We start from the raw sequence: 24845 nt of genomic DNA, 5'->3' as shown, positions 1-24845 counted from the left end.
TCTTTGCAGTACATCAAGGCTTCCTGAAGGAGTTCAACATTTCTCCCTTGCTGCTGAGAGTTCAGTGCCATTGTGAGCCCCATGTTGTTGTTAAACAACATTTTGTTAGTGAGTACTCTTGTGCATATTGGTGGTATTTACTGGCACAATAATGGGGAGGAGGTCACTCAAAGATCACTCTAGACCTCTTGCTTACAGGTTGGAAGTGTGTATGTGGCAGGATGCTTTAAAACACTGGATGTATTCACACTAAATAACACGCTTTGCAACTGGATTTTTACTGTGTAAGAGTGGCAAAATCCATTTGAAAACAATCACTGTGTGAAAGCACCCCATGTAAGTATAGGAATGGGGGGAAGTGCCCCCTGCTCATCCATGGTTTTATTTCTGATTAATTGTGGCTGCTGTTTTATATTAGGTGTGTTTTTGATACAGTGTTTTGTGGTGTTTAAGAGCCCCGTGGTGCAGTGTTAGAACTGCAGTACTGCAGTCCTAAGCTCAGCTCACGACCTGAGTTCGATCCCCGGTGGAAGCTGGGTTTTCAGGTAGCTGGCTTGAGGTTGACTCAGCCTTCCATCCTTCCGAGGTCGGTAAAATGAGTACCCAGCTTGCTGGGGGGAAAGTGTAGATGACTGGGGAAGGCAATGGCAAACCACCCCATAAAAAGTTTGCCATGAAAATGTGAAAGCAACGTCAGAGTCGGAAATGACTGGTGCTTGCACAGGGGACCTTTCCTTTCCTTTCCTTTCCTTTCCTTTCCTTTCCTTTCCTTTCCTTTCCTTTCCTTTCCTTTCCTTTCCTTTCCTTTCCTTTCCTTTCCTTTCCTTTCCTTTCCTTTCCTTTCCTTTCCTTTCCTTTCCTTTGTGGTGTTGTTTTGGAGACTTCCTTTTTAATCTTGAGTTTGGGGAGTAGAGTAGATTTAAAAAAAAAACAACTTGCCTGATTGTATTAAATACTGGATTTCACTCAAGGGAACACAGAATGAGTGAGTCTAAAATAGGGAGTCTAAAACAGCCTAGTGAAGGGGAAACAGGCACTTGACCATTTTAAAAAACCTGCATTAGAAACTCTTGCACTTGCCCACAACCCATTGACCTTAAGCACCTTTGGGACACTAGATATTGACCTCATGTTGTTTACAGAAGTGGATCATATAAAAATAATTCAAAAGGCTAAGATCACTATAAGAAAATTATGCTGTCTTTTAAACCATAAAAGGCATCTGAAAAGTCAAAAAGCAAAATGCTTTTCACATTTTGCTACTGTTCATCGAACTGATTTTTGGCTTATGTATACTTCATCAGTGAAATTTATTAACATTGATGAGGAGCAAATCAAATCAAATTACTATAATGTAGCACCTCGTGTACACTAATTAGTATATCTATAAGGCATTGATATCCTTATCCTAAGCATGTTTACTTATAAGAAAGTCTGTTGAATTCAGTGGAAGTGCTTAGAAGTAAATATGCTTATGACTAAGATTGATTGGCAGTTGTGTGGGTGAGTACTATGAAGTCACTTCTGACTTATAGCAACCCTGTTAATTAATGATCTCCACAATGTCTGTCTTTAACAGCCTTGCTGGATTGAATTATTCCATCTCATGTTGGTTCTTCTTTCCCTGCTGTCTTCAATTATTCCTAGCAAGCATTATTTTTTTTCAGTGACTCTTTGTCCTCTCAGCAGGAGTCCAATAGCACCTTAAAGACTAAGCTCGTGATTAAGACTAACCACAAGTTTTATAAAATTCTGCTGGACTCTGTCTCATTTCTACTATGGACAGACTAATGTGGCTTGATCTTGTCTTTTCAGAATATGACAAGGTACAGTAGTTTCAGTTTAATCATTGTAGCTCCTAGGGACAGTTTAGGCTTGATATGATCTAGAATCCACTTATTTGTCTTTGCGGTCCACGTTACCTGTAAAACTCTCCTGCAACACTACCTTTTAAATGAATCAACTTTCTTCTTGTCAGCTTTTTTCATTGTCCAACTTTCACATAATAGTGATGGCAATATTGTGGCATGAATTAATTTGATCTTGGTTTCCAGCAACAAATCCTTACTCTTAAGGATCTTTTCTAGTTCCTTCATGGCTCCCCTTCCCTGTCCCAATGTCCTTCTGATTTCTTGGTTGCAATCTCCCATTTGGTTGCTAGTGGAACCAACAAATAGAAAATCTTTAACCATTTCCCTAATAGTCATTACTTCTGCCTGTAACTGTTGTTCATTGAGTTGTCTTCTGTGCAGGCACACATCTCCTCCTTGCTGTCCTGCTGTGAGCACTTTTCCTTGTATTTCTTGCTCTCAGTAGCTGGTGAACTGAAGGAGGGGAGGGGGTCCACCCCAGGAGAGCATGACTGTTTAGGCAGGAAAATGTAGCTCCAGCTCTGTGGAGGGGCTTTCCTCTTCAGCTTTAGGCTTGGAGAGAAGTAAAAGCTGAAAAGAAATCTTCCAGTAGTTGGCCTGTGTAAGCAGAGTCCCATAGTGTGCCTGCACAAAAGACGATGAACTAAGTTACAGGTAAGTGCAAACTCTTATTCTACCTTGTTTCCCACTTTTGTGTTCCAATCACCTATAATTATCAGTACATCTTGTTTAAGTGTGAACAATTTGTTCCTGGACACTTGCAGAAAAGCTTTCAATTTCTTCTTCTTTAGTATCTGAATGATAGTTATTGTGGTGGAACTGCAGGCCCCATTCCACCCTGGCTTTCTTCTCACTGCAGACCTACACACCTCATAGCTTGCCTGCGCCGATCCTGATCAGTACTTAACAAGCCAAAGGATTTTCGCGCCCAGACTCCAGTGAGCGTGCGCAGGAGCCCCATCACACATGCTCACCAGAGTGGGCGCAGACATCCCTCCAGTTCTCTTGACCGCCACGCTGATCAGTCGATCCCTTCGCTCCAGCCGGTACTTTTCGCTACATCTTCTCCCCCTCTTCAAATAGTCTCTTCTTATCTACATCTCAAAATAAAGGAAACCTTAAACAAACGTAGAGTGGAAGGGGAAAGTGCAAGACCTTACTTTCCTCAGTCTCGGACACCCTCCCCCCTTTTTTTTCCACTGCCCTTCCGTGAATGGAACAGCACTAGATGGTGTTTTTTAAAATGGCTCCTAATGATGGAGAGCAAATTCCTCTCCTGTTGGTTCCCTCTTCTGCTCGCCCTTTCTCGGGATGACTCTCAATGCGAATCTACTCTTGCATTGTGCTGAGTCGTTCCTGCAGATGAAAGAAAACTTGAACTACACGCCTGCCCGCAAAGCCCAAGTCATCTCTCACACCGATTGGAAAGAGTGGAACCTCCTTGACCCGGATGATGCATGGCCCAGCTTGCTATGTTGGTGTCTGAGCCCTCTGAGAGTGAGGGAAACTCTCATGGCTCTTATCCCATTCCGACGCCAACTGCTCTTTCAAAGGAGCAAACTCGGCATCAAAGTCGGAGTCCTCGCTACCTGTCAGAATTTGCGCTGCAGGGAGGATAAGGGATTACAGAGGAGGGCAAGCGTGACAAACATGACTGCAGTCGTCATACACCATTTGTCTCTACGAGAGGATCTGTGTCGGAGTTGGAGGTCATCCCCATCGCAACTAGGCCAACCACCTTATTACTTTCCTAGAACTGCTGGTTGGGGAATATGCTCTATGCTTCTTCAAACCACTACTTGTAGCAACTGCCACAGCCCTCAAATACATCATGGTCAAGGTGGACTGTTGCCTGGACTCTCTGTGCCTTTGCACTGAAGTATAGGCAGACGGCATGGACCACCATTTCTCTTCTGCAGGTTTCCCACTAATTTGGAGACCTGAATGGGCAGACGGATCCTTTGGTTCACAGGGCAGCAGCCCCTCATGAGTAAGGGATCAACTGAACATCTCTCCAACTGGCATTATGCCTTTGAAGTCCCCTCCAACTATTCCATTACTCCTGTTCAAGATTGGAGATGTCAATATTCTACCCCAAAACAGGAGTAGACTCCTGCCCTTGGGGGATGGCCTCCTGTTCCCAGGATTAGACTAGTCTCTCTACATGTTTCCATGTCTCCCTCAAATCATCAAGGTAGTCCATAAATTATTGAGGGAAGGCCCTCAATGCTCTCTGCAGCACCGTTATGGTCTTGCAATCGTTGCTTCCTCTTCTTCATCACTCTCCTGGGCCATTTTTTCACCCTTCTCCTGTCTTGGATCTTCACCTGATGCACGGAGACCAGCCATTGTGCCACAATGTACTCCTCACAGATGGGTTGGAAGGTCTTACTATACTCTCTTCCAGGAGGCACCCTGCGGTTGAGTAGTAGAAGTTCTCCTCTCTATAATGACACAATTACAAATAGTCCCAATTGCCCCCCCCCCCATAGCCTCCTTCATGAGGTGGGGGGACCTTCTGCCATTTATAACCTTACACTATAGTTAGTAGACTTTAGTCCTTTGCTCCTCTTCTATTAAGATCAGCCTCCTGGCTGCCGCAGTACATTGTACCCCCTTTTGACGGGTACCTGCTATGCATTCTCATGCTATGTGGTTCCTAAAGGCCTCCTCTGCATTTATCCCCTGGTTGAACCACCCACTCCACCGTGGGGTCTGCGTTTCTCCTGTCTAACCTGACGGGGAAACCGGCCAGTCCCCTGGCCACCTGGTCCCTTTGTTCCTTGTCTAGTTAAGCAATGTTACTGAGGGCCATCAACTCAGTCAGACTGATAGCTGGACTCAAACCTCTATGTCATGATGCCCTTCCACTTCATGACGCTGGTAAATTCCCTTTCTACAAAGGTGCCGTTCCTTTGAAATTAGGGTCTGAGTTCCTGCTTAACCCTGACACTTCTTTCCAACCTCCTTCTCCTTTGTCCGCACTTGGAGAGAGGTGCCAGTCCTCAAAGGTCTCAGGGTTTTTCCCCCTTTGCTTTTCCCTTCAGAAGGTTAAAACCTATAGAAGTGATGCTAACTCATTCCTTCTCCCTACTTCTTCGAAGCTAGATCATGACATCTCTTCACAGAGGTTCCCGTTAGTTCCTAAGGAAGCTATTTAGTTCCACTGCAACCTAGCAGAAGCCACTTCCTAACCCACTTTGAGGCCACCCTGCTAAGGCCTTAGCTGCATTTATTTTCTCCCTCTAAAATGTACCAATTCAAGAGATTTGCAGAACTATGATCTAGGCATTTTAGCATTCTGCTGTGCCTTCAATGTGTGTCTGCACCAGTGTTTGGAGTGTGCAATGTTATCCTGCTGTCTGCTGTGTCTGAATGACCTCCAGTACTTTCCTCCAGACATAGGCCTAGCTTACTAATCTCCCATGGGTGTGATGCACAGAGACCACAAAGAAGATAAACAGGTTGCTTACCTGTAACTGATGATCTTTGAGTGGTCTTCTGTGCATTTACACCACCCATCCTCCTTCCCCACTGCTGTCTGTCCTCTGGCTTTATTTAGGATCATACAGCGGTCAGAAGGAACTGGAGGGATGTCCACGCCCACTCTGGTGAGCATGTGTGGTGGGGCTCCTGTGCACGCTCACTGGAGTCTGGAAGCGAAAATCCTTTGGCTTGTTAAGTACCGATCGGGGTCAGTGCAGGCACACTATCCCATGGGTGTGAATGCACAGAAGACCACTCGAAGAACATCAGTTACAGGTAAGCAACCTGTTTTTTCCCAAAGGTCCCCCAACCCTTGGGAGTGGCTTTTTGAGGTATTCTGAAGAAGGGAAAAAGGGAATGCCACAAAGAAGCCTTCCATGAGGTCTGCTCTTCTCACGGTTGTTTGGATTCAGTGTAGAGTTCTCATGATCCAAATTTCTTCTGTACAAAATGTAACTCACCAGACACGAAACTATGCCATTTGAAAGTTAACATTATGACCCCCTTCCTGACAAAAACCAGGCATTAAAAAGTTTATATAGAGGACAAGTTCTAAAGTTTTAATTATCTTTAGATGAAAGATAGCTTGCAAGTTAAAATATGAGTGTCAGTCACAAATGCTTAACACTCAGCATTTTAAAGGTCACTTAGTATACAAGACATTTGCATTGCCTACTAAAAACTAAAACTAATGTAGAGCGGTTATACTTACAGTTAGAAGAAATACAGTGTTGAATCCGAATTGCATTTTCCTGTAATTTGCTACTTGCATCAGCAGAATGGAAGTTTCTTGTCCTCCCCTTCTGGCCCACTAATCTTCCCTAAATATAGCTTATCCAGGATAGGAGGACCCCCCCCCCACCCCGAACAGCATGAAAGCAAACTGGGGATCTGCAGTGGGAAGGGGGAATCAGTGCCTCTTCTGTTAGCAAAAAAATTAGTGTACAGTACTAGAGAAGAATGGGAGAATTGGGAGATTGCAAGTCTGAATACTCCATGTCAAGAATTCTCTAGACCAGAATGCTAGGTCATGAGAAATAGTGTGCATTCCACATGCCCAAAATTATACTGGAGGATGCTTTATGCCCTAGGACAGCAGTTGAGATCTCTAGGCATTTATCTGGCTTAAGGTACTGATTTTAGGTAGAAACTGAAGCTAAAAATACTCTGTTATCAGACATATAGCCCAGTTTCAAGAAAAGTGCATACTGTTTGGAAGTAATTGCAGATACGCATTCAGGCATTTATATTTGCATATGAAGAAAAAAAGCATGTTCTCTTCCCAAATTAGTAAACATTTACTTGTCCACACAAATGGATATTTTAACTAAAAAGGATTCTTTGTAAAATTTTATTTGTCCACAGTTAGTGAACAAATAAAACATGTAAGGTATAATGCAACAATATTCAAAGACATTTCCTGAAAACTTACAGAATGTGGGGTTTTTTTGTTTGTAATAACAGAGAACCAGAAATACATTACTACTGATGCTTAGCATTTATATAGCTATTTAAAATGTTCAGTGCTTTACATTTATTAATACATAGGCACTGGGCTTTTGGAATATCAGTCTAAAGTCAAAGTAAACCAAAATATATAATTGTTTAAAGTCAGCGCTTAAGCGGTTTCTTGCTAAAGTTGGCACTCCGTTCCCAGACAGTTTTCTTTGTTCTGTTCTACTACTAAGAATAAGACTTCTGTTTTTAAAAAATGGTAAACATTTTCAGTCATGTTGTGGTATCAGGTGCACTCTCCAACAATCAGTTTTCATGTTCGGGCTTATATTGTTCTGCTGCTGTTTTTTTGTTACTTTGCTTTGTGCTTTATTATTTGGCATATATTTAAATTTACTGGCAGTTTTTGTTTTGTGATTTGCTTTGACTGTGTTTTTATGATATGAAAGCTTGTTACATCAGACTGAGAAAATGTCAGATACAAGTAAGTAGCACTTAGCCCACATCAAACATGGAGGAGTGGGGAATCAAACCCGGTTCTCCCAGATAAGAGTCCGCACACTTAACCACTACACCAAACAAGTCATGGTGTTGGTCCTGTGTCAAGTGGAACTGAAAGACATTTTAACTATTTTTCTTGTCTTGGATATCACCAAGTACATGTCTCTTGCAGTATCTTTTTTATAATTTTTATATGGGAAGTTTATGAAAAGAGCTGTATGCTAAATATATCTGTGTGGTGAGACTCTATATTGTAATTCCTGGAAACAGGGTCCCCGGGAAGCTGTTATTTGGCTTGCTGTGCTTCATAAGCAGAAGAAGGCAGTTGAAATTTTCTCAAGAGAGATTGCACCAGCTGGAACAGGAATGGGTATGTCTTGAATTCCCTCCCCCCCCCCCCCAAAAATGTTCATTGGATATTTCTATTGTTTTTTATTGTCATGTTTTATAAACCAACTTTGTTATTCTGCTGTGTAAAAGTTGGAAACCTGTCTTTCACAGATTCTTTACTTCAATTTATCGGTGGTCATGCCATCAGGTAAAATAAATATGTGCAGACAAAACAGATCTAGAACCAGCTCTGCAGTTGGTGCTCAAAACACAAAGAGAGGGGTTTTTTTCCTCTGTAAAGCCAGTGTAAAGCTGAGTCAGATATTGTGCACCCAAGAGTGCTCTAAGAACTTTCTAGAGAGCTTGCAGAGCCTTTGTCCATCATCTTCCAGACCTCTTGGAGGACAGCACCACCACCCGTCCATGGAAAAACTGTTTTCCACGAAACCAGTCCCTAGTGCCAAAAAGGTTGGGAGCCACTCCTCTAGGACAGGGATGGACAACGGTAGCTCTCCAGATGTTTTTGTCTACAACTCCCATCAGCCCCAGCCAGCATGGGCAATGGCTGGGGCTGATGGGAGTTGGAGGCAAAAAACATCTGGAGAACTACCGTTGGCCACCCCTGCTCTAAGATGATCCAGCATTGAGCAGGGGGTTGGCCTGTATGGCCACCTCCAACTCTTTGATTCTATGATTCTATTGTAGTTGAAAAATTGATAGTCCATTCCTAAGCTGAGTTACAGTGCTTTTAGAAGGATAATAAAGGCAGTGGGCTTAGAAGGATGTAACTCTGTTTAGGATTGCACTAATAAGGTTGTAGCCTACCACTCCATTCAGCTAAGTATAGAGTCTTCCTCCAACAGAAAAAAAGGCTTTTTAGAAGTCTCTTCCATGAGAGTTGGGTGGACTGGCTATAGACAAGCCATGTTTTATGTCTTGAACCAGGAACCGCCTTGTTTAAATCTTGAGTGTACTGTGAGTTTGCTAGGAGGTCTTAGGCAAGACTCTTATGAGATAATAATGACTAATAATGACTGGCTATAGACAAGCCATGACTAATAATAGTCATAATTAGTCATAATAATGACTGGCTATAGACAAGCCATATTTTGTGTCTTGAACCAGGAACCCCCTTGTTTGAATCGTGAGTGTACTGTGAGTTTGCTAGGAGGTCTTAGGCAAGACTCCTATGAGATAATAATGACTGACCTTGCATGTAGAGATTACAGTATTAATATAGCTGGGTAGCCCTGTTGGTCTGAAGCGTTAGAAAAAAAGTTTGAGTCTGGTGGCACCTATAAGACCAACAAAGCTTAAATCTTCTTCGTGGTCTCTGTGCATCACACCAATGGGAGAGGCGCCGGCGCCGATCACGATCGGTAACTTCAAAGCCGCGGATTTCCGCGCCCCCGCCCCGGTGCGCATGCGCAGGCACCCCTCCCCTGCGCATGCCCAACGGGGCAGGAGCGGACATCCCGCCAGTTCTCTTCTGACCGCCGTTGAGATCAGTCGATTTTTCCTACGGTCGGTGGATTACTTACTTACTTCAGCCTTGCTGGTTTCTTCCAGTGCGGACTCTGTTAGCGTTTTCGCTTTCCTTCGTTTCGTGAGTGGGGTGGAGTGTTCTTTGTTATTTTTCCCTGACTCTAGTTCCCCTTCCCTTCCCTTTCCCCCCCTCACCCTCCCCACGCTTTCGCGTATGGAAAAGCGCTGGGGCTTTTTCAAGCGGTGCAGGCGGTGTGGCAGTAAGATCGCCCCTCCGGACGGCCATACCCTTTGCTTGCTGTGTTTAGGAGAAACACACAAACTGGACTCCTGCATCCATTGCGCGAGGTTTTCCAGACAGACCCGCAAAAATCGAGCGGCTCGTCTTGCTGCAGCCTTGGTCGGACAGGCGCTGTCTCCGAGGAATATGGCGTCATCAGAAAGCGCGCCAAAATCCTCGACGTCGGTGGTCGATACCGACAAATCATCCCTCGATGCCGATCGCCCCCTGAAAAGAGCGGGCTCGGTTTCGTTGTCGGAGACCTCTACGCCAGCGAAGAGATCTAAGGAGGATACAGGAGCTTCTGCGGGGTCGAAGAAAAAGTCCGACAAGCAGAAGCATAAGAAGGTCCCTGCGACTTCGTCACCGACATCGCCGCACGATCTAACAGCTCCGGTCTTACCGCCTTTGAAATTGCTGGCCTCCCCGGCTCGGCATCGACCTAATGCGCCGCTCGAATCGATGTCGACGCAGATAGCCATCTCTTCCGACTCCGACCGAGACCTGGAATCGGCGCAACGTCTGGTGAGCGATGACAGCCATTCAGACCTTACTCAGGAGGAGAAGGACAGCTCTCGAGATCGATCGGAGATGGCTCGTCGGGATCGATCCCGCAGTGCACAGAGAGTCTCCCCTCTGACACTGAAGCGAGTGCCACATCCGGACCAGCTTAAGACATCCCAACAAGACCGATCCCGAAGTCCTCAGTATCGACGGGATCGTCGGTCATCGAAGGAGAGATCTCCGGAGGATCGATCTCCTAGGAGGCACCGAGAGGCTTCCCCACGACTGCGGACACCGCCACCGCTCTCATGGGACCAAAGGCAATGGCAATACCTCTACGGGTCCTGCCCGATGCCGTCCATGTTTCCCTGGTTTCCTCCTCGTCAATCTGAATGGGACCAACGTTCGGAAGCGTCTTACCATTCTAGGACATCGTACCACCCCCCGACGCGCAAAGCGTCGGCATCGATGTCGAAGCCTCCGGCCGAGGAACCGGCTAAGAAGAAGAAGTCTCCTCCCACTGAAGAGACTGTGGCCCCGGAACCGACTCGCAATCGACCCACTCCGTCAGACCAGTCGGAGTCCCCGGACTCACCGAGATCCTCCGAGGGCTCTATCCAAGAGGAGCAGCTGTCCTCGGAGGAGCTGTCTCCCCCAAACAAGGTTGGAGAAGACCAGCCCATCTCCCCTTCGGAGGATTTAAAATCCTATGGAGAACTGATAAAGAGAATGGCTCAGTCCATATCTTTGTCGACCATCCAGCCTGTGCCCGTCGTTACCATTAGCGTATTCGACATCGTTCAGATGGATACATCGACGGCTGTAGCACTCCCATTGACAACGGTGATGTTACACACTGCAAAAGCTTCATGGGACAAGCCTGCTTCTACCCCTAGGAGACACTCATGGCTGAGATCTACAGCCTTACAGGCCGACACCCAGGCCTACGTCGAGGACTTACCTTTCGACGGAAAGGGGCTATTCAGTGGCACCACCGATACGGTGCTCCAGGACATGGACAAAAGCATCCGTACCTCCAGAAACCTGGGGGTACCGGCGTTATCCAGGCAGCAGACCAAGCGTCCATGGTCCAAGACATGGAACAAGAAATCCTTCCAGAAGCAATCTGGGGATCAACAATGGCGGCCCAAAACCTCGGGCTCTTTCAGCAAGTCCCAGTACGGGGCTAAGGCCAAATACTCGCCTACCTCTTCCCAGTCTTCCAGGCAGAAGGGGAACAGGCCGGCCAAACAGGGCCTTTGACTCCCCCCCCTTCCTTTACCACACCCCCATCAATTCCTCAGACCACCCCCGCCTGTGGCCCTTTTTACGAGCATGGTCATCCATAACAACAGACCACTGGGTGCTGTCGATAGTCCGGCAGGGCTATCTAATCGAATTTCTACAGGAGCCGGAGGCTCCAACATTCGTTTACACCACCCCGTCTTCCACCCTCCGAGAGGAGGTGAGGACTTTGCTCGAGAAGAGGGCCATAGAACCCGTTCCGCCAGACCAAGTACGAACGGGATTCTACTCCCGCTATTTTACCGTCCCCAAGCGGGATGGGGGCCTGCGGCCCATTATGGACCTCCGGGGACTCAACGACTTTATACCACACCAAAAGTTTCGTATGACGTCCCTGTCCAACATACTTCCTTTGCTAAACCCTGGAGACTGGATGGCTACATTGGACCTCCAGGATGCTTATTTTCATATAAGCATCCATCCAGCTCACAGAAAATTCCTGAGGTTCGCCATTGGGACTTCGCATTTCCAATACCGTGCGCTCCCCTTCGGATTGTCAACAGCCCCACGGGTGTTCACGAAGACCATGGTAGTGGTGGCGGCTCACCTCAGACTGCAGGGCATAGCAGTATACCCGTACATCGACGATTGGCTTCTGGTGGCCGGATCCAAACTCGACCTCCTGAAGCACATCTCCACCACCCTGAACCTCCTTCAACAGCTGGGATTACGAGTGAACATGAAGAAGTCTTTCCTCCATCCATCCCAAAGGATCCTGTTCATTGGGGCAATTTTAGACACGCAACAGTGCAAGGCGTTTCTGCCGGAGAAGAGAGCAAAGGACATTATGGACTTAATACACATCTTCCAGTCAAACCGAACTGTAACTGCTCTCCAGATTCTGCGATTGCTGGGATTAATGGCGGCCACTACGGCGGTGCTAACGTTCGCGAGGCTGCACATGAGAAGCCTTCAGCTGTGGTTCCTGAGACGATTCCGTTGTGGGATAGACCCTCCACTACGCCGGTTTTCCATTCCACAGGAGATCCTGGCGTCTCTGACGTGGTGGTGTCACAAGCAGAACTTGCTTCAAGGGGCACCGTTCCACAGGCCGCAGCCGACAGTGACTCTGACCTCAGACGCATCCCTATGGGGATGGGGTGCTCATGTCAACGGTCTTTGTGTGGGCGACAGGTGGCCCAGGGACCACCTGCAATATCACATCAACTTCCTAGAACTTTTGGCGATTCATCATGCTATCCTCTCCTTCAGGCCACTGCTGGTGAACCGGTCGGTAGCAATACTGACAGACAACACCACAGCGCTGGCCTATATAAACAGGCAGGGTGGCACGGTGTCTCACAAGTTGTGTTTCCTAGCATTGCAGGTATGGCAGATTTGCATGGAAATGAACACTTATCTCTTCGCAGCTCATCTCCCGGGCGAGCAAAATGTATGTGCGGACTTTCTCAGCAGGGGAGGAGCGTCCCTGCACGAGTGGGAATTGAACTGGACCTTCCTACAGCCGGTCTTCCTGGAATGGGGGACTCCGGAGATAGACGTCTTCGCCACTCGGGACAACAGAAAGTGCGAGAACTTTTGTTGCCGGGGAGGGAGAGATCCCTTGTCGATGGGGGACGGTCTTCTGCTTCGTTGGCACCGCCTCCACCTCTATCTGTTTCCCCCGATCCCGCTCATCACACGGGTGGTGCAGAAACTATACTCAGAGCGCCCGAGGGGCATCCTGATCACCCCCTGGTGGCCCAGGCAGCACTGGTTCGCCCCTGTGCTGCAGTTGTCCAAGGGCAGGTTTCACCACTTCCCAGGGGAGCCGGATCTACTTTCCTCCCAGCAGGGCAGGATAGTTCACCACGACGTCCCGCATCTGAAACTGACGGCATGGAAGCTCGGCTGAGCGGGCTGTCAGAGAGGGTGCAACACGTTATCCTTAATTGTAGGAAGGAGTCGACGAGAAAGTCCTATGCCTACAAATGGACTCAATTCGTTAAGTTTGCCTCTCAAAAGGGCACTGACGCAAAGAGGGCGGGACTTCCTAGCGTCCTTGATTTTCTGGTCTCCCTGTTAGACAGAGGACTGACGGTCTCTTCCATCAGAGTGTACTTGGCGGCCATCTCGGCCAATCATGACCAGGTTGAGGGCCGGTCGGTGTTCACTCACCCTACCACTAAGAGTTTCTTGAAGGGGCTGGTGCGGCTGTATCCCTCTGTCAGAGCTCCTATGCCCTCCTGGGACCTACCCGGGGTCTTGGAGGCTCTTATGGGGAAACCCTTTGAGCCTATGGCCACGTGTTCCTTGCAGCTCCTTTCATGGAAAGCAGCGTTCCTGGTGGCCATTACTTCAGCACGCCGGGTGGGAGAACTGGCAGCTTTGCGATGCGACCACCCTTATCTGCAGTTCAGCACGGAAGGGGTACGTTTGCGTCCAGATGTGACTTTCCTACCGAAGGTAGTGTCTGCCTTCCATCTGAACAAAGAAATTTACTTGCCGGTCTACTTCCCGAACCCTACTTCGGCTTCGGAAAGACGTTTTCACGCCCTAGACGTGAAGCGTGCACTCTCCTTTTATTTGCATAGGACCAGACCTGTGCGCAAGGACTCCAGGCTCTTCGTCTCGTATGCCACGGCCTCTATGGGGCAGAGAATCTCCTCACAGAGACTATCCAAGTGGTTGACAGAGACAATTAAGCTGTGCTACTTGCTACGTAAGCGGCCTCTGCCAGGGCCTATCAGAGCTCACTCCACTAGGGCAATGGCTGCCTCAGCTGCGTTCATGAAGGGGGTGCCTTTGCCAGACATTTGCAAAGCAGCTACTTGGTCCTCCCCGCATACGTTCATCAAACACTATGCGCTGGACCTTCAGTGGAGACAGAGTTCGTCGGTGGGCAGTGCAGTCCTGCAGTCGCTCGCCTATTGACGGACCACGCAACCCTCCTCCAGGTATGTGGTGAGCTTGCTATTCTCCCATTGGTGTGATGCACAGAGACCACGAAGAAGATAAACAGGTTTCCTACCTGTAACTGATGATCTTCGAGTGGTCATCTGTGCAGTCACACTACCCGCCCACCTTCCCCACTGCTGCGGGTCTGTCTAGGGCTCCTGCAGCGGTCAGAAGGAACTGGCGGGATGTCCGCTCCTGCCCCGTTGGGCATGCGCAGGGGAGGGGTGCCTGCGCATGCGCACCGGGGCGGGGGCGCGGAAATCCGCGGCTTTGAAGTTACCGATCGTGATCGGCGCCGGCGCCTCTCCCATTGGTGTGACTGCACAGATGACCACTCGAAGATCATCAGTTACAGGTAGGAAACCTGTTTTTCTGGGTATAGGCTTTCATATACACACTTCTTCAGATACATTGAAATATAATGTAAAGCACTTTGAACATTTTTAAATAGCTATATAAATGCTTAGAAATTACATGCAAAAATGTTACAAACAAAAAAAAACAGACATTCTGTAAGGTTTCAGGTCACGATCTTGAGGTGCAGGTCGACTGTATGAGCAGCCAGTGTGATGCAGCAGCAAAAAAGCTAATATGATCTTGGGGTGTTCTGCTTGTAAGTTTTATTTGTCCACAGCTAGTAACGAATTACTTTTAGTTAAAATATTCATTTGTATGGACAAGTAAACGTTTACTGATTTGGGAGAGAACAATAACTCTTCTCCATTCTGCAATCTCCTCAGTGTAACAAGAGTCTTTTAGATCAAGGACTAAAAGGGCATATTTCTTTTCTGTGTGAGAGAAAATTCCCACACTTAGTAGGATCCCTGTAACTTCTCTGATTGCTCAAGTTGCTTTAACTCTGGAGCTTGAATAACTGACTTAGAAAGTCTTGGCTATACATTATGTTTTTTCTGGGTCCTCTACAGGTCTGCATGATTAGGTGTGTTTTATCAGTTCTGTGCTAGAAACTCAGTGTCCATGTGCACAAGGCCCAGTTCAGAATGACACAGAGGTACATAAGATTATGGCTTATGCCTTCCCCCCTGACATTTTCTTTACATGGCACTGCCATGAGGGGCACTGTTTTCCCTTTTGGGGGCTTCACATGTACTTAGGGGCAAATAGCATCCTCTTGGCAATTTCAAAGGAAATTGGTGCAAGACGGAAAGTAAAAGCTCTCTCTTTCTGCTCGCTCTCTCTTGCCATAGTCCTGATCCTAGTAGGGCTTGCACATGCCAGAGAATTACATTCTTAGTGTGGAACTTGCAGATTGACACAAGGACATGGAAAAAAATAACATGTAGTTATGCCCTAAGAGGAGTACAAAGGCACTTGGAAATGTTTCATTTCTTATAACAACTCATAGCACTCCTTCTGTGCATGTTTGTTGTGCATTTTGATGGAAGGGAGAGGAGAGGAGGAATAAGGCCTCTGAGCCTTTTGGGGATCCCTCTGTACTGAAACTGTGTCCTTATGTAGACTAGAATCGTGTCCTTCATGTTTCAAGAAGTGCTTCTAAAGGAAAATACTCCCAGTTATTGACTAAGGGAGTTACATTTCATTCTGAGAGACTCTGCAGAGTCTTCCTCAGTGGTCTCCTTTCCAAGTACCAACCCTGCTTGTCTTCTGAGTGCTGACAAGGTCAGACTCTATCATGCTGCCTTCTCTCCCTGAAATTATACTAGGAAATAATATGTGATAGCCATTAGCACAAACAATATAAATTGCAATGCTAAATCCTATTAAATATGTCTTCTACAACACTAGTTTAATCTGTTGAACTTCTGCGGTTATGCAGATTGCGCTAGTCAAATATAGAAAATGTGAACATCTTTAGAATATGAATGTGGGCTTACTTTTTAAGTCTTAATGTACTATGAATTTATTTTGCAGTAAAATAATTATGCAGCTTGGGACAGCAGAGGCGCATTATCTATGTAGGGATGTGAATACACTGTTATTGCTTCTGCAGTGGCCCAGAGACAGTGTTAATGCACTTTGTTGATTTAAACCTGTGTTTACAGAAGCAGGGTCAGTGTATGGTCACAGTCTGTAATTGGCAATAAATTTATTTTGTGCCAAACAGAGCAAAGTAAAGGCATACTTATCTATATGATTTTAAATATTGTTAACACATGACAGAAGTAACCATGTTGACCTTTGTTACTGATGTTGTTTGCTTGCAGAAGTTTTTTTACTTTAGCAGCGTATTTCCTCCTGAAGCATATCTGCATAAATTCTATTAAAACCCATTTCTTTGGAGACGTGTAAATGTAAATACAGTGACAGTCAAAAGTACATTATAAACATGGGAGGTCTTATTAAATATTGATTCATTATTCCTATACCCTATTATGATAGTATGCATTGAATGGTATTCTAAGAGTACCTGGACCTAGGTTGTGCATTATCTGTTGTCTTACTTGTCTTTGCTTAGGAGTATATCACATTCACATTGGTGCAAGTTATTATCAGGTAAACCATGATAGTATTAGATTTTTCAATATGTTTTACCTAGCAGATGAAGAACCAGTACTTGCATTATAAGTTCTACATCTGCCCAGCTTCAGTTCTTCTTACAATTGAATATCCAAGTTACATTTTATAGAAGACGACATAAATTGAAAGAACTTATAGATTATTTCCCTGGCTTACTGTTCACTCACAGTTCTTGGTCATAATAAATGAATTCAATCACTTTTATCCATCATAGGTCCCTTGGAGAACTCCACTGCTTGCTCATGCCACGATAAAACCTGTACATTTATTCCACCTTCTGCTTCCTTTATTTTAACCAATTACCAGTCCATGTGAAAGAACATGAGTGTTAAGTTTACATAGAAGCCTTTTTTGAGACAGTTTTTCCAATACTTTTGGAAGTCCAAGTATACAGAACTTATGAGTTTATCCCTGTCTACATGCTTATTAACTCTCTGAAAAGATTCTGTGAGTTTAATGAGGCAGGACTTCCCTTTAAAGAGCCTAAACCCTTTAAAGCAGCGGTCCCCAACCTTTTTGGCACCAGGGACCGGTTCTATGGATGACAATTTTTCCATGGACCGGGGTGGGTGGGGCGCGTATTGGTTTGGAGATAGTACAACTGTGCATGGTGGTTAATGTGCGGACTTTTATCTGGGAGAACCAGGTTTGATTCCTGCCCTCCTCCACTTGCAGCTGCTGGAATGGCCTTGGGTCAGCCATAGCTCTCGTACAAGTTGTTCTTGAAAGGGCAGCTGCTGTCAGAGCTCTCTCAGTCCCACCCACCTCACAGGGTGTTTGATTTCCCACTCCTCTACTTGCAGCTGTTGGAATGGCCTTGAGTCAGCCATAGCTCTTGCAGGAGTTGTCCTTGAAAGGGCAGCTGCTGTAAGAGCTCTCTCAGCCCCACCCTCTTCATAGGGTATCTGTTGTGGGGGAGGAAGGGAAAGGAGATTGTGAGCCATCCTGAAACTCTGAAATCTGGAGTGGATGGCGGGATATAAATCCAATGTATTATTATTACTACTACTGCTACTATTCATTGTAATATATAATGAAATAATTATATAACTCACGGCTTGGTTGCTAACAGGCCACGGACTGGTACAGGTCCACGGACCGGTACCGGTCCACGAGCCAGGGGTTGGAGACTCCTGCTTTAAAGAACCTAAAATTTCAATAATTTTAATTCTTTTAGTGCTAGTTTTTAAACAAGCAGGAAATCCATAAGTATTCTACTTTCCTCTCCTCACCAGCTCCTGTATTTTCCATCCATCACCCTGCTTCCCTCAACTTCTCTCTCTTCCCTGGTGCCAGCTTTTCCTTTCCCTGCTTTACTTGGTGTTGCTTCCTTACACTTTGCACATTCTCATTAGTTTCCACTTTGCTCTGTAGGTTGCCCCCAATAGCTCCTAATTCTCTTCGTCTCCCCTCTTTTCTATCCCTGTCTCCTGCTTCTAGCTCCCTCCCATCTGTGTTAAGATCTCATGAGACTGTTTCCCAAGATCCTGGACACTATTTGGGATTAACTATGGTTTCCTGAGGTAGTCTCACAAGGTCTTGGGTTTGTTTATTCCTCCCTACCCCTTACATTTTCTCCAAGCCTGGGGGTTTTCTGAATTTTTCAGGAATCTCTTTGGGGGTGCTTTTTAAAAAAGTTCAAAAATTCATGAGGGGCACCCTATATTTCTCCTTCATTTCCCTCTTGAGAGTTCTGGCACCTCTTTTCCCAGAAAAAAAGCCCTGGATATTGGTTACTAATTGTTCACCCTAGGGTGCTTTACTTTCTTATCCTACTGCTCTTTTGACTCAAAAAGTCCTGAACAGATTGAGATTCAACCCTCTTACTGGCAATCGTGCTTTACTATAATCATGCTATAGTAATATTTTGGTTCCTGAACATTTTTGCACTTTCTTCTTCATAGTTTGCTGCCCTAGAATGTCCAAACTTCAGCATATTTAAAATACAACCCCCATTATTCATGGAAGGGGACCTCTTTGCTATTTCTCATGTTGACTAAATTTTCTTATTTAGAGATCTATGACAAAAGTGGTCATATTTCACTTTTTCGATAGCAATAGGAATATTAAGGAGTTTTTGGTCTTAGTATGTGTTCAGTTCAGTAGCTGTAAAAAGATCTCCTTAGCTGAAAAAAAAATGTGCTGACCCTTATTTCACATTTCAGTGACCGGAGGTTGACACTGTAATGACAGCTGGTTAATGCATCTTGAGATTTTAAAGTGCCTAAATATATGTAAATATTATGACTGATGACAAGTATGCTGGAAGCTACTTCAAGAAGTTTCCTAGATTCAACAAAGTAGACCAGTCCCCATTTAGTTTGAATACATTATTCTAAAAGATTTCTTATCTCTTTGGGTTGAGAGGAAATGAATAGAGCAATTATAATTGACAAGGCTATTTGTGTGTGGTGTACACTATTATAATGACTACAGAGCACTTGATTTTAGATCACTGCAATTTTAGAGCTTGAAGAGTCATTAGTACGTGCTGTTACTGAAGCATCATGGATCTAGAGGAACAAAAACCCTATAATTTCAGGACAAGGCTTGAAATTCCATATACCATGCATCTTTTGATCCCCTTAACCTGCTCTCTGATCCTCAGTTGTAATCACCAACCTTCTCATCTACCTCCATATGACCTAATCTAAAAGCTCTGTTTCGTGTTCATTGGGCATACATCCAAGAGTTCTGAAAGATCTCAAAGTTGAACTTGTGGATCTTCTGACAAAAATATGTAATCTTTCATTGAAATCTGCCTCCGTTCCTGAGGACTGGAAGGTAGCAAATGTCACCCCCATCTTTAAAAAGGGTTCCAGAGGAGATCTGGGAAATTACAGGACAGTCAGTCTGACTTCAAACCGGGAAAGTTGGCAGAAACCATTATCAAGGACAGAATGAGTAGGCATATTGATGAACACAAGTTATTGAGGAAGAGTCAGCATGGGTTCTGTAAGGGAAGATCTTGCCTCACTAACCTGTTGCATTTCTTTGAGGGGGTGAACAAACATGTGGACAAGGAGACCCAATAGATGTTGTTTACCTTGACTTCCAGAAAGCTTTTGATAAAGTTCCTCATCAGAGGCTCCTTAGTAAGCTCGAGAGTCATGGAGTAAAAGGACAGGTTCTCTTGTGGATCAAAAACTGGCTAATTAATAGGAAGCAGAGATTGAGTATAAATGGGCAGTCTTCGCAGTGGAGGTCGGTAAGCAGTGGGGTGCCGCAGGGCTCAGTACTGGGTCCCGTGCTCTTTAACTTGTTCATAAATGATTTGGAGTTGGGAGTAAGCAGTGAAGCGGCCAGGTTTGCAGATGACACTAAATTGTTCAGGGTGGTGAGAACCAGAGAGGATTGTGAGGCACTCCAAAGGGATCTGTTGAGGCTGGGTGAGTGGACGTCAACGTGGCAGATGAGGTTCATTGTGGCCAAGTGCAAAGTAGTAATAATAATAATAATAATAATAATAATAAAAAAATTTTATTTATATCCCGCCCTCCCCACCTAGGCAGGCTCAGGGCGGCTAACAACATGTCCATATAATAATTATACAAAACTTTTAAAATCAGCATTAGTCTTAAAACCATTCTAATTTACAATTAACAATAAATTAACAATAATAGTAGGCATTTCTGGTGCTATTTTGTCAGTTAGCATGATGGCGAAAGTCACTTTGGCAAATCCATCAATCCTTCAATCAGCAATCCGCAAAGGCCATCCTAAAAAGGATGGTCTTGCAGGCCCTGTGGAATTGGTCAAGGCTCCGCAGGGCCCGCATCTCTTCCGGGAGCTGGTTCCATAGGTGTGGAGCTGCAATAGAGAAGGCTCGTGTGCGAGTGTTCTGCAGTTTCGCCTCCTTTGGCCCGGGGATAGCCAGCTTGTTCTTCCCCGCTGACCTCAGTGCTCTCTGGGGCTTGTAATGCGCATTGGGGCCAAAAATCCCAGCTTCAAATACAAGTTGATGGGGTGTGAACTGGCAGAGACTGACCAAGAGAGAGATCTTGGGGTCATAGTAGATAACTCACTGAAAATGTCAAGACAGTGTGCGATTGCAATAAAAAAGGCCAATGCCATGCTGGGAATTATTAGGAAGGGAACTGAAAACAAATCAGCCAATATCATAATGCCCCTGTATAAATCGATGGTGCGGTCTCATTTGGAATACTGTGTACAATTCTGGTCACCGCACCTCAAAAAGAATATTATAGCATTGGAAAAGGTCCAGAAAAGGGCAACTAGAATGATTAAAGGGTTGGAACACTTTCCCTATGAAGAAAGGTTAAAACGCTTGGGGCTCTTTAGCTTGGAGAAACGTCGACTGCGGGGTGACATGATAGAGGTTTACAAGATAATGCATGAGCTGGAGAAAGTAGAGAAATAAGTACTTTTCTCCCTTTCTCACAATACAAGAACTCGTGGGCATTCGATGAAATTGCTGAGCAGTCGGGTTAAAATGGATAAAAGGAAGTATTTCTTCACCCAAAGGGTGATTAACATGTGGAATTCACTGCCATAGGAGGTGGTGGCAGCTACAAGCATAGCCAGCTTCAAGAGGGGGTTAGATAAAAATATGGAGCAGAGGTCCATCAGTGGCTATTAGCCACAGTGTGTATGTGTGTGTGTGTGTGTGTGTGTGTGTGTATATATATATATATAATTTTTTTGGCCACTGTGTGACGCAGAGTGTTGGACTGGATGGGCCATTGGCCTGATCCAACATGGCTTCTCTTATGTTCTTATGACAGCTTCAGCCTGTATGTACCCCATCACCATACTCTCATCAGTTCTTTTGGTCATATGGAGGGGGGTATTCACTGGCTACAGTATTGGTGTTGGTTCATGACAGATAGGAATTGCTCCCATGTCTAGTTGTTATCTCTATTAATTTCTGGTATTCTGTTTGTGCCCATTCCAATCATTGGCAATTTGCAGCCCTCATGTTTTCATCTGGCCTCCAACCAAGTTCTCAATCCCAAAGGAGCCCCCCCCCCCTTATGAAACTTGGCCACCATCTGCCATCTATACTTGAGACACTCCCAAAGGGTTCTCTTAGCCTCCTTCTGCTCTGCATCAGTGTGAACAAACAAGGTTTGGCAAGCTACTTACTCTGCTATACAGGATAAGAAGTCTGTGAGTCTCATCCTCATACGTCAGTAAGCAATAGAGGCACTGTAAGGGTCAAATGATATGTTTACAGGCATTGTTTCTTCCACTTAAAAAAGTAGTCTGAGAAGACTACAAATCTGTAGTGGTGCTTTTACCTCTTCCCCTACCATCCTTCACTTAACTCAAAATCACCCTCTTCAGGCTGCTTTTTTTACCCATGGAGAGGAAAATGGGGGATTCGCTTGCCTTCTTTAGACTATTTGAAGTTTGGACCTGAAAATAAGACTCATCTAAGGGAAAGCAGGATAATCTGGGAGCTGTTTCTAAAGAAGATCTGGGGGCTCAGAAGGCTCTTTACTGCTGCCTGAAGTTTCAGCTGAAGAATCTGCCTGAAGCTGGCCCAATTGGAGACTCTATCAACCTTTCATCAGGCTAGCTTTTCCTTGACCTCACACGGCTAGGCAGTCTCCCGGTCTCTCTTTTCATTCAACAAAATTGTTAGAGAAAGCACCCTGTGAGAAAAAGTGTGTAGGAGGAGGATGCAGCTTGCAGTCTGTGCTTCTCTCACTGAATTGGGATTTTGTTTTCAAATGTAGCTCTTCACAGCATTATGACCCAATTAAAGATGCTGACATTTTAAGAATTGGATTTTCAATTTTTGAAAACACCACAGAGCCCGCTCCTGATAGGCTACTTGACAATGTCTTGGCTGGGTGGAAATCCAGGTGGTCATCTCCTGGCTGAAAACAGTATGGAGGCAGACAAAAGCCCTGGTAGCAATGGAGGTGAAGCAGTACCTGCCAGGCAACAGAGATGCCTTTATCTCCACCCCTGGCTGCTCCCTCATCAGCACCCTAATGAAGAAGAAGAAGCACCACTGCTCTTCCCAGCTACCAGTGAATTGGTCTTGGCTGTGACAATGCCAGAGATGTGCAGATTAAACACTGTGCCTGAGGTGAGGGGACTCAACTACTGTACTACATTTCTGGGGGGCAGGACCAGATCTACATGTTTTTTTTGGGGGGGGGGGAATTAAAAAATGATGCCCCCTTATGGGTCATTCTATCTTATGGTCCCATAGAATGCAATGGACTCCATACCCAATTTGGGGCACCCCCTCTGTCGGCACCCGGGACAAGCACCCCCCTCTGCCCCGCCCCCAGATCCAACCCTGCTGGGGGGATAGAGAGGAAAAGATGTGTGCCTTCATCTTCATCCCTGCCTCCTCTCTCATCAGCCAGCAAGCACTGCTCTTTTGCTGTGCTGCTGTCAGGGGAAGACTGCCTGGGTCTCTGCCCAGCCAGGGTGCCATCAGGTAGGCTTGTCAAGGTTGGGCACTGTGGTGTTTTTGAAGTAAGAAAATCTGAGCCTTAAATGGTGGTAGCATTCCCATGACGGACACAGGGACACCATCCCATGGAATTGAGAGCTAAGTAAGTTAAGGATAACGATAAGGTGCACAGGGAGTTGTTCTGAACATGGATCTTTCTACCATGTTTGTTCAAAATGGGGAGCGGGGTGGGGAATAAATATATTTGGGAAAACGTATTTTTGTGATTTCTGTTTTGTAGCTTATGAGAAGAACCTGAGGACGGAGTACACTATCTGAACATAGAGAAGTATTCAGTGCTATCTCACTGTGAACAATCCCTTGAATTTCACCTCATGTTTCATGTTTCATTTTTAGCACCTGGTGTCACAGGACTTGTTGGAGGACGTCCAAAAGTGTAAGTTTTTAATTAAAGGTGGTTGTAGTAATGTTTACCTTTTCTTGATTCTCAGATGATTCTGTTACTCTCCTAGCCAATAGCTTGCCTTATTTGATTATTTAATTTTATAGTTTCTGGGCAATGTTATTTGTAAATTATTAGATGCTGCCTTAGTATAAGTCTAAATAAGAAACTCTCATCTCTTTATGGAAGACTGTCAGTTTTATGCTGGAGAGTTTTGCCCTTTACTGGAAAGAACAATCATTATATTTTTATATCATTTTGTCATGCCAAAATTGCTTAGAAATATTAGAAATGCTACGTAGGTTTTGAGTTGCTCTCCTAAGTTGCTTTCCTAAACACTTAAGGATCATAACTAATTTTGTGATGCATGCAGGGATCATATACAAAGCATATATGGGAGATTACTCTTAATTAGCCTGTATCTTCCCTCTGGTATCTTTTCCAGATCTCCAGTTTTGAAACCATTTTTCTTCCTTTATCCAAAAAAGAATGTGAAGGTAGGAGCTGCTGTTTAAGCAGCAATCTGTGCAATACTTAAAAGCCTGATTCTTTGCCATCTTACAGCTGTTGCAGTCAAAGAAAATACTGGATCATTTTGTAACAACAGCCTCTGCAGGTATAGAACCAAAACCTGTCCTATATGCTTAAATGTAATATGAAATCTTTTCAATAAATATTACTGCCTGTGCTTACAATAGGTGCACAGGGAGTTGTTCTGAACTTTATAGGAAAGTGTTTGATTAATACTTGCTATCTGAATGACGCATGAACTAGTTTTCATTCTTTAACATCACAGGCAACCTGTATTTCCACAACCCTGTCCCAACAGGCTTTCCAGTGCCCATTGTTTGTTATATGTTCAATTGTGAAGAGAATGTATAGATTTAACAATCATTCTAGATCTGCTTTTCACATTTAGGAGTGTCTTCAGCCACTGGACTGGATATATTTTGGAATGCAGTGGTGTGTTTACATCAGTGGACTTGTACATAAATCCGATGGGTTTTGCATTGACGCAGAGATTTTATTTGGAAACTTCTAGAGCAATTTTTTTAGATTTGAAAATTAAAACCATTAAAATTTACACCCCCCAACACACATTAAAACTATTAAAGTGTTAGATCCAGGTGGGTAGCTGTGTTGGTCTGAATTAATAAAACAAAGTTACAGTCCAATGGTACCTTTAAAACCAACGAAGTTTTATTCAGGATGTGAGCTTTCGTGTGCATGCGCACTTTGTCAGACAAAACACTTCTGCCTGAATTATGCATGACAACCAATTGCTCTGGAGGGCCAACAATGGCCACCTTGCTCAAAAATGGAATATTTGATCCTGGTTAATAGCTACTGAGATCTCCTGGATATATATTCTTCTTCAGTAGTGGATGCACC

General features: G+C 45.0%; 1 protein-coding gene across 1 annotated transcript in view; it reads left to right on the top strand.

The window, feature by feature from the left end:
* LOC132577122 (uncharacterized) overlaps window positions 1-24845 on the top strand; it is an 87687-nt gene that overhangs the window by 31609 nt on the left and 31233 nt on the right. The window contains exons 13-15 of the mRNA XM_060246617.1: window positions 7584-7683; window positions 23408-23447; window positions 23899-23950. Coding sequence (XP_060102600.1) covers window positions 7584-7683; window positions 23408-23447; window positions 23899-23950 — 192 coding nt within the window. The remainder of the gene's footprint in view (window positions 1-7583; window positions 7684-23407; window positions 23448-23898; window positions 23951-24845) is intronic.

The sequence above is a fragment of the Heteronotia binoei genome, chromosome 9 (assembly GCF_032191835.1).
Source record: "Heteronotia binoei isolate CCM8104 ecotype False Entrance Well chromosome 9, APGP_CSIRO_Hbin_v1, whole genome shotgun sequence".
Classification (NCBI taxonomy): Eukaryota; Metazoa; Chordata; class Lepidosauria; order Squamata; family Gekkonidae; genus Heteronotia; species Heteronotia binoei.
The sequence above is the reverse complement of the archived record's forward strand: the minus strand, read 5'-3'. Positions and strand labels throughout refer to the sequence as shown.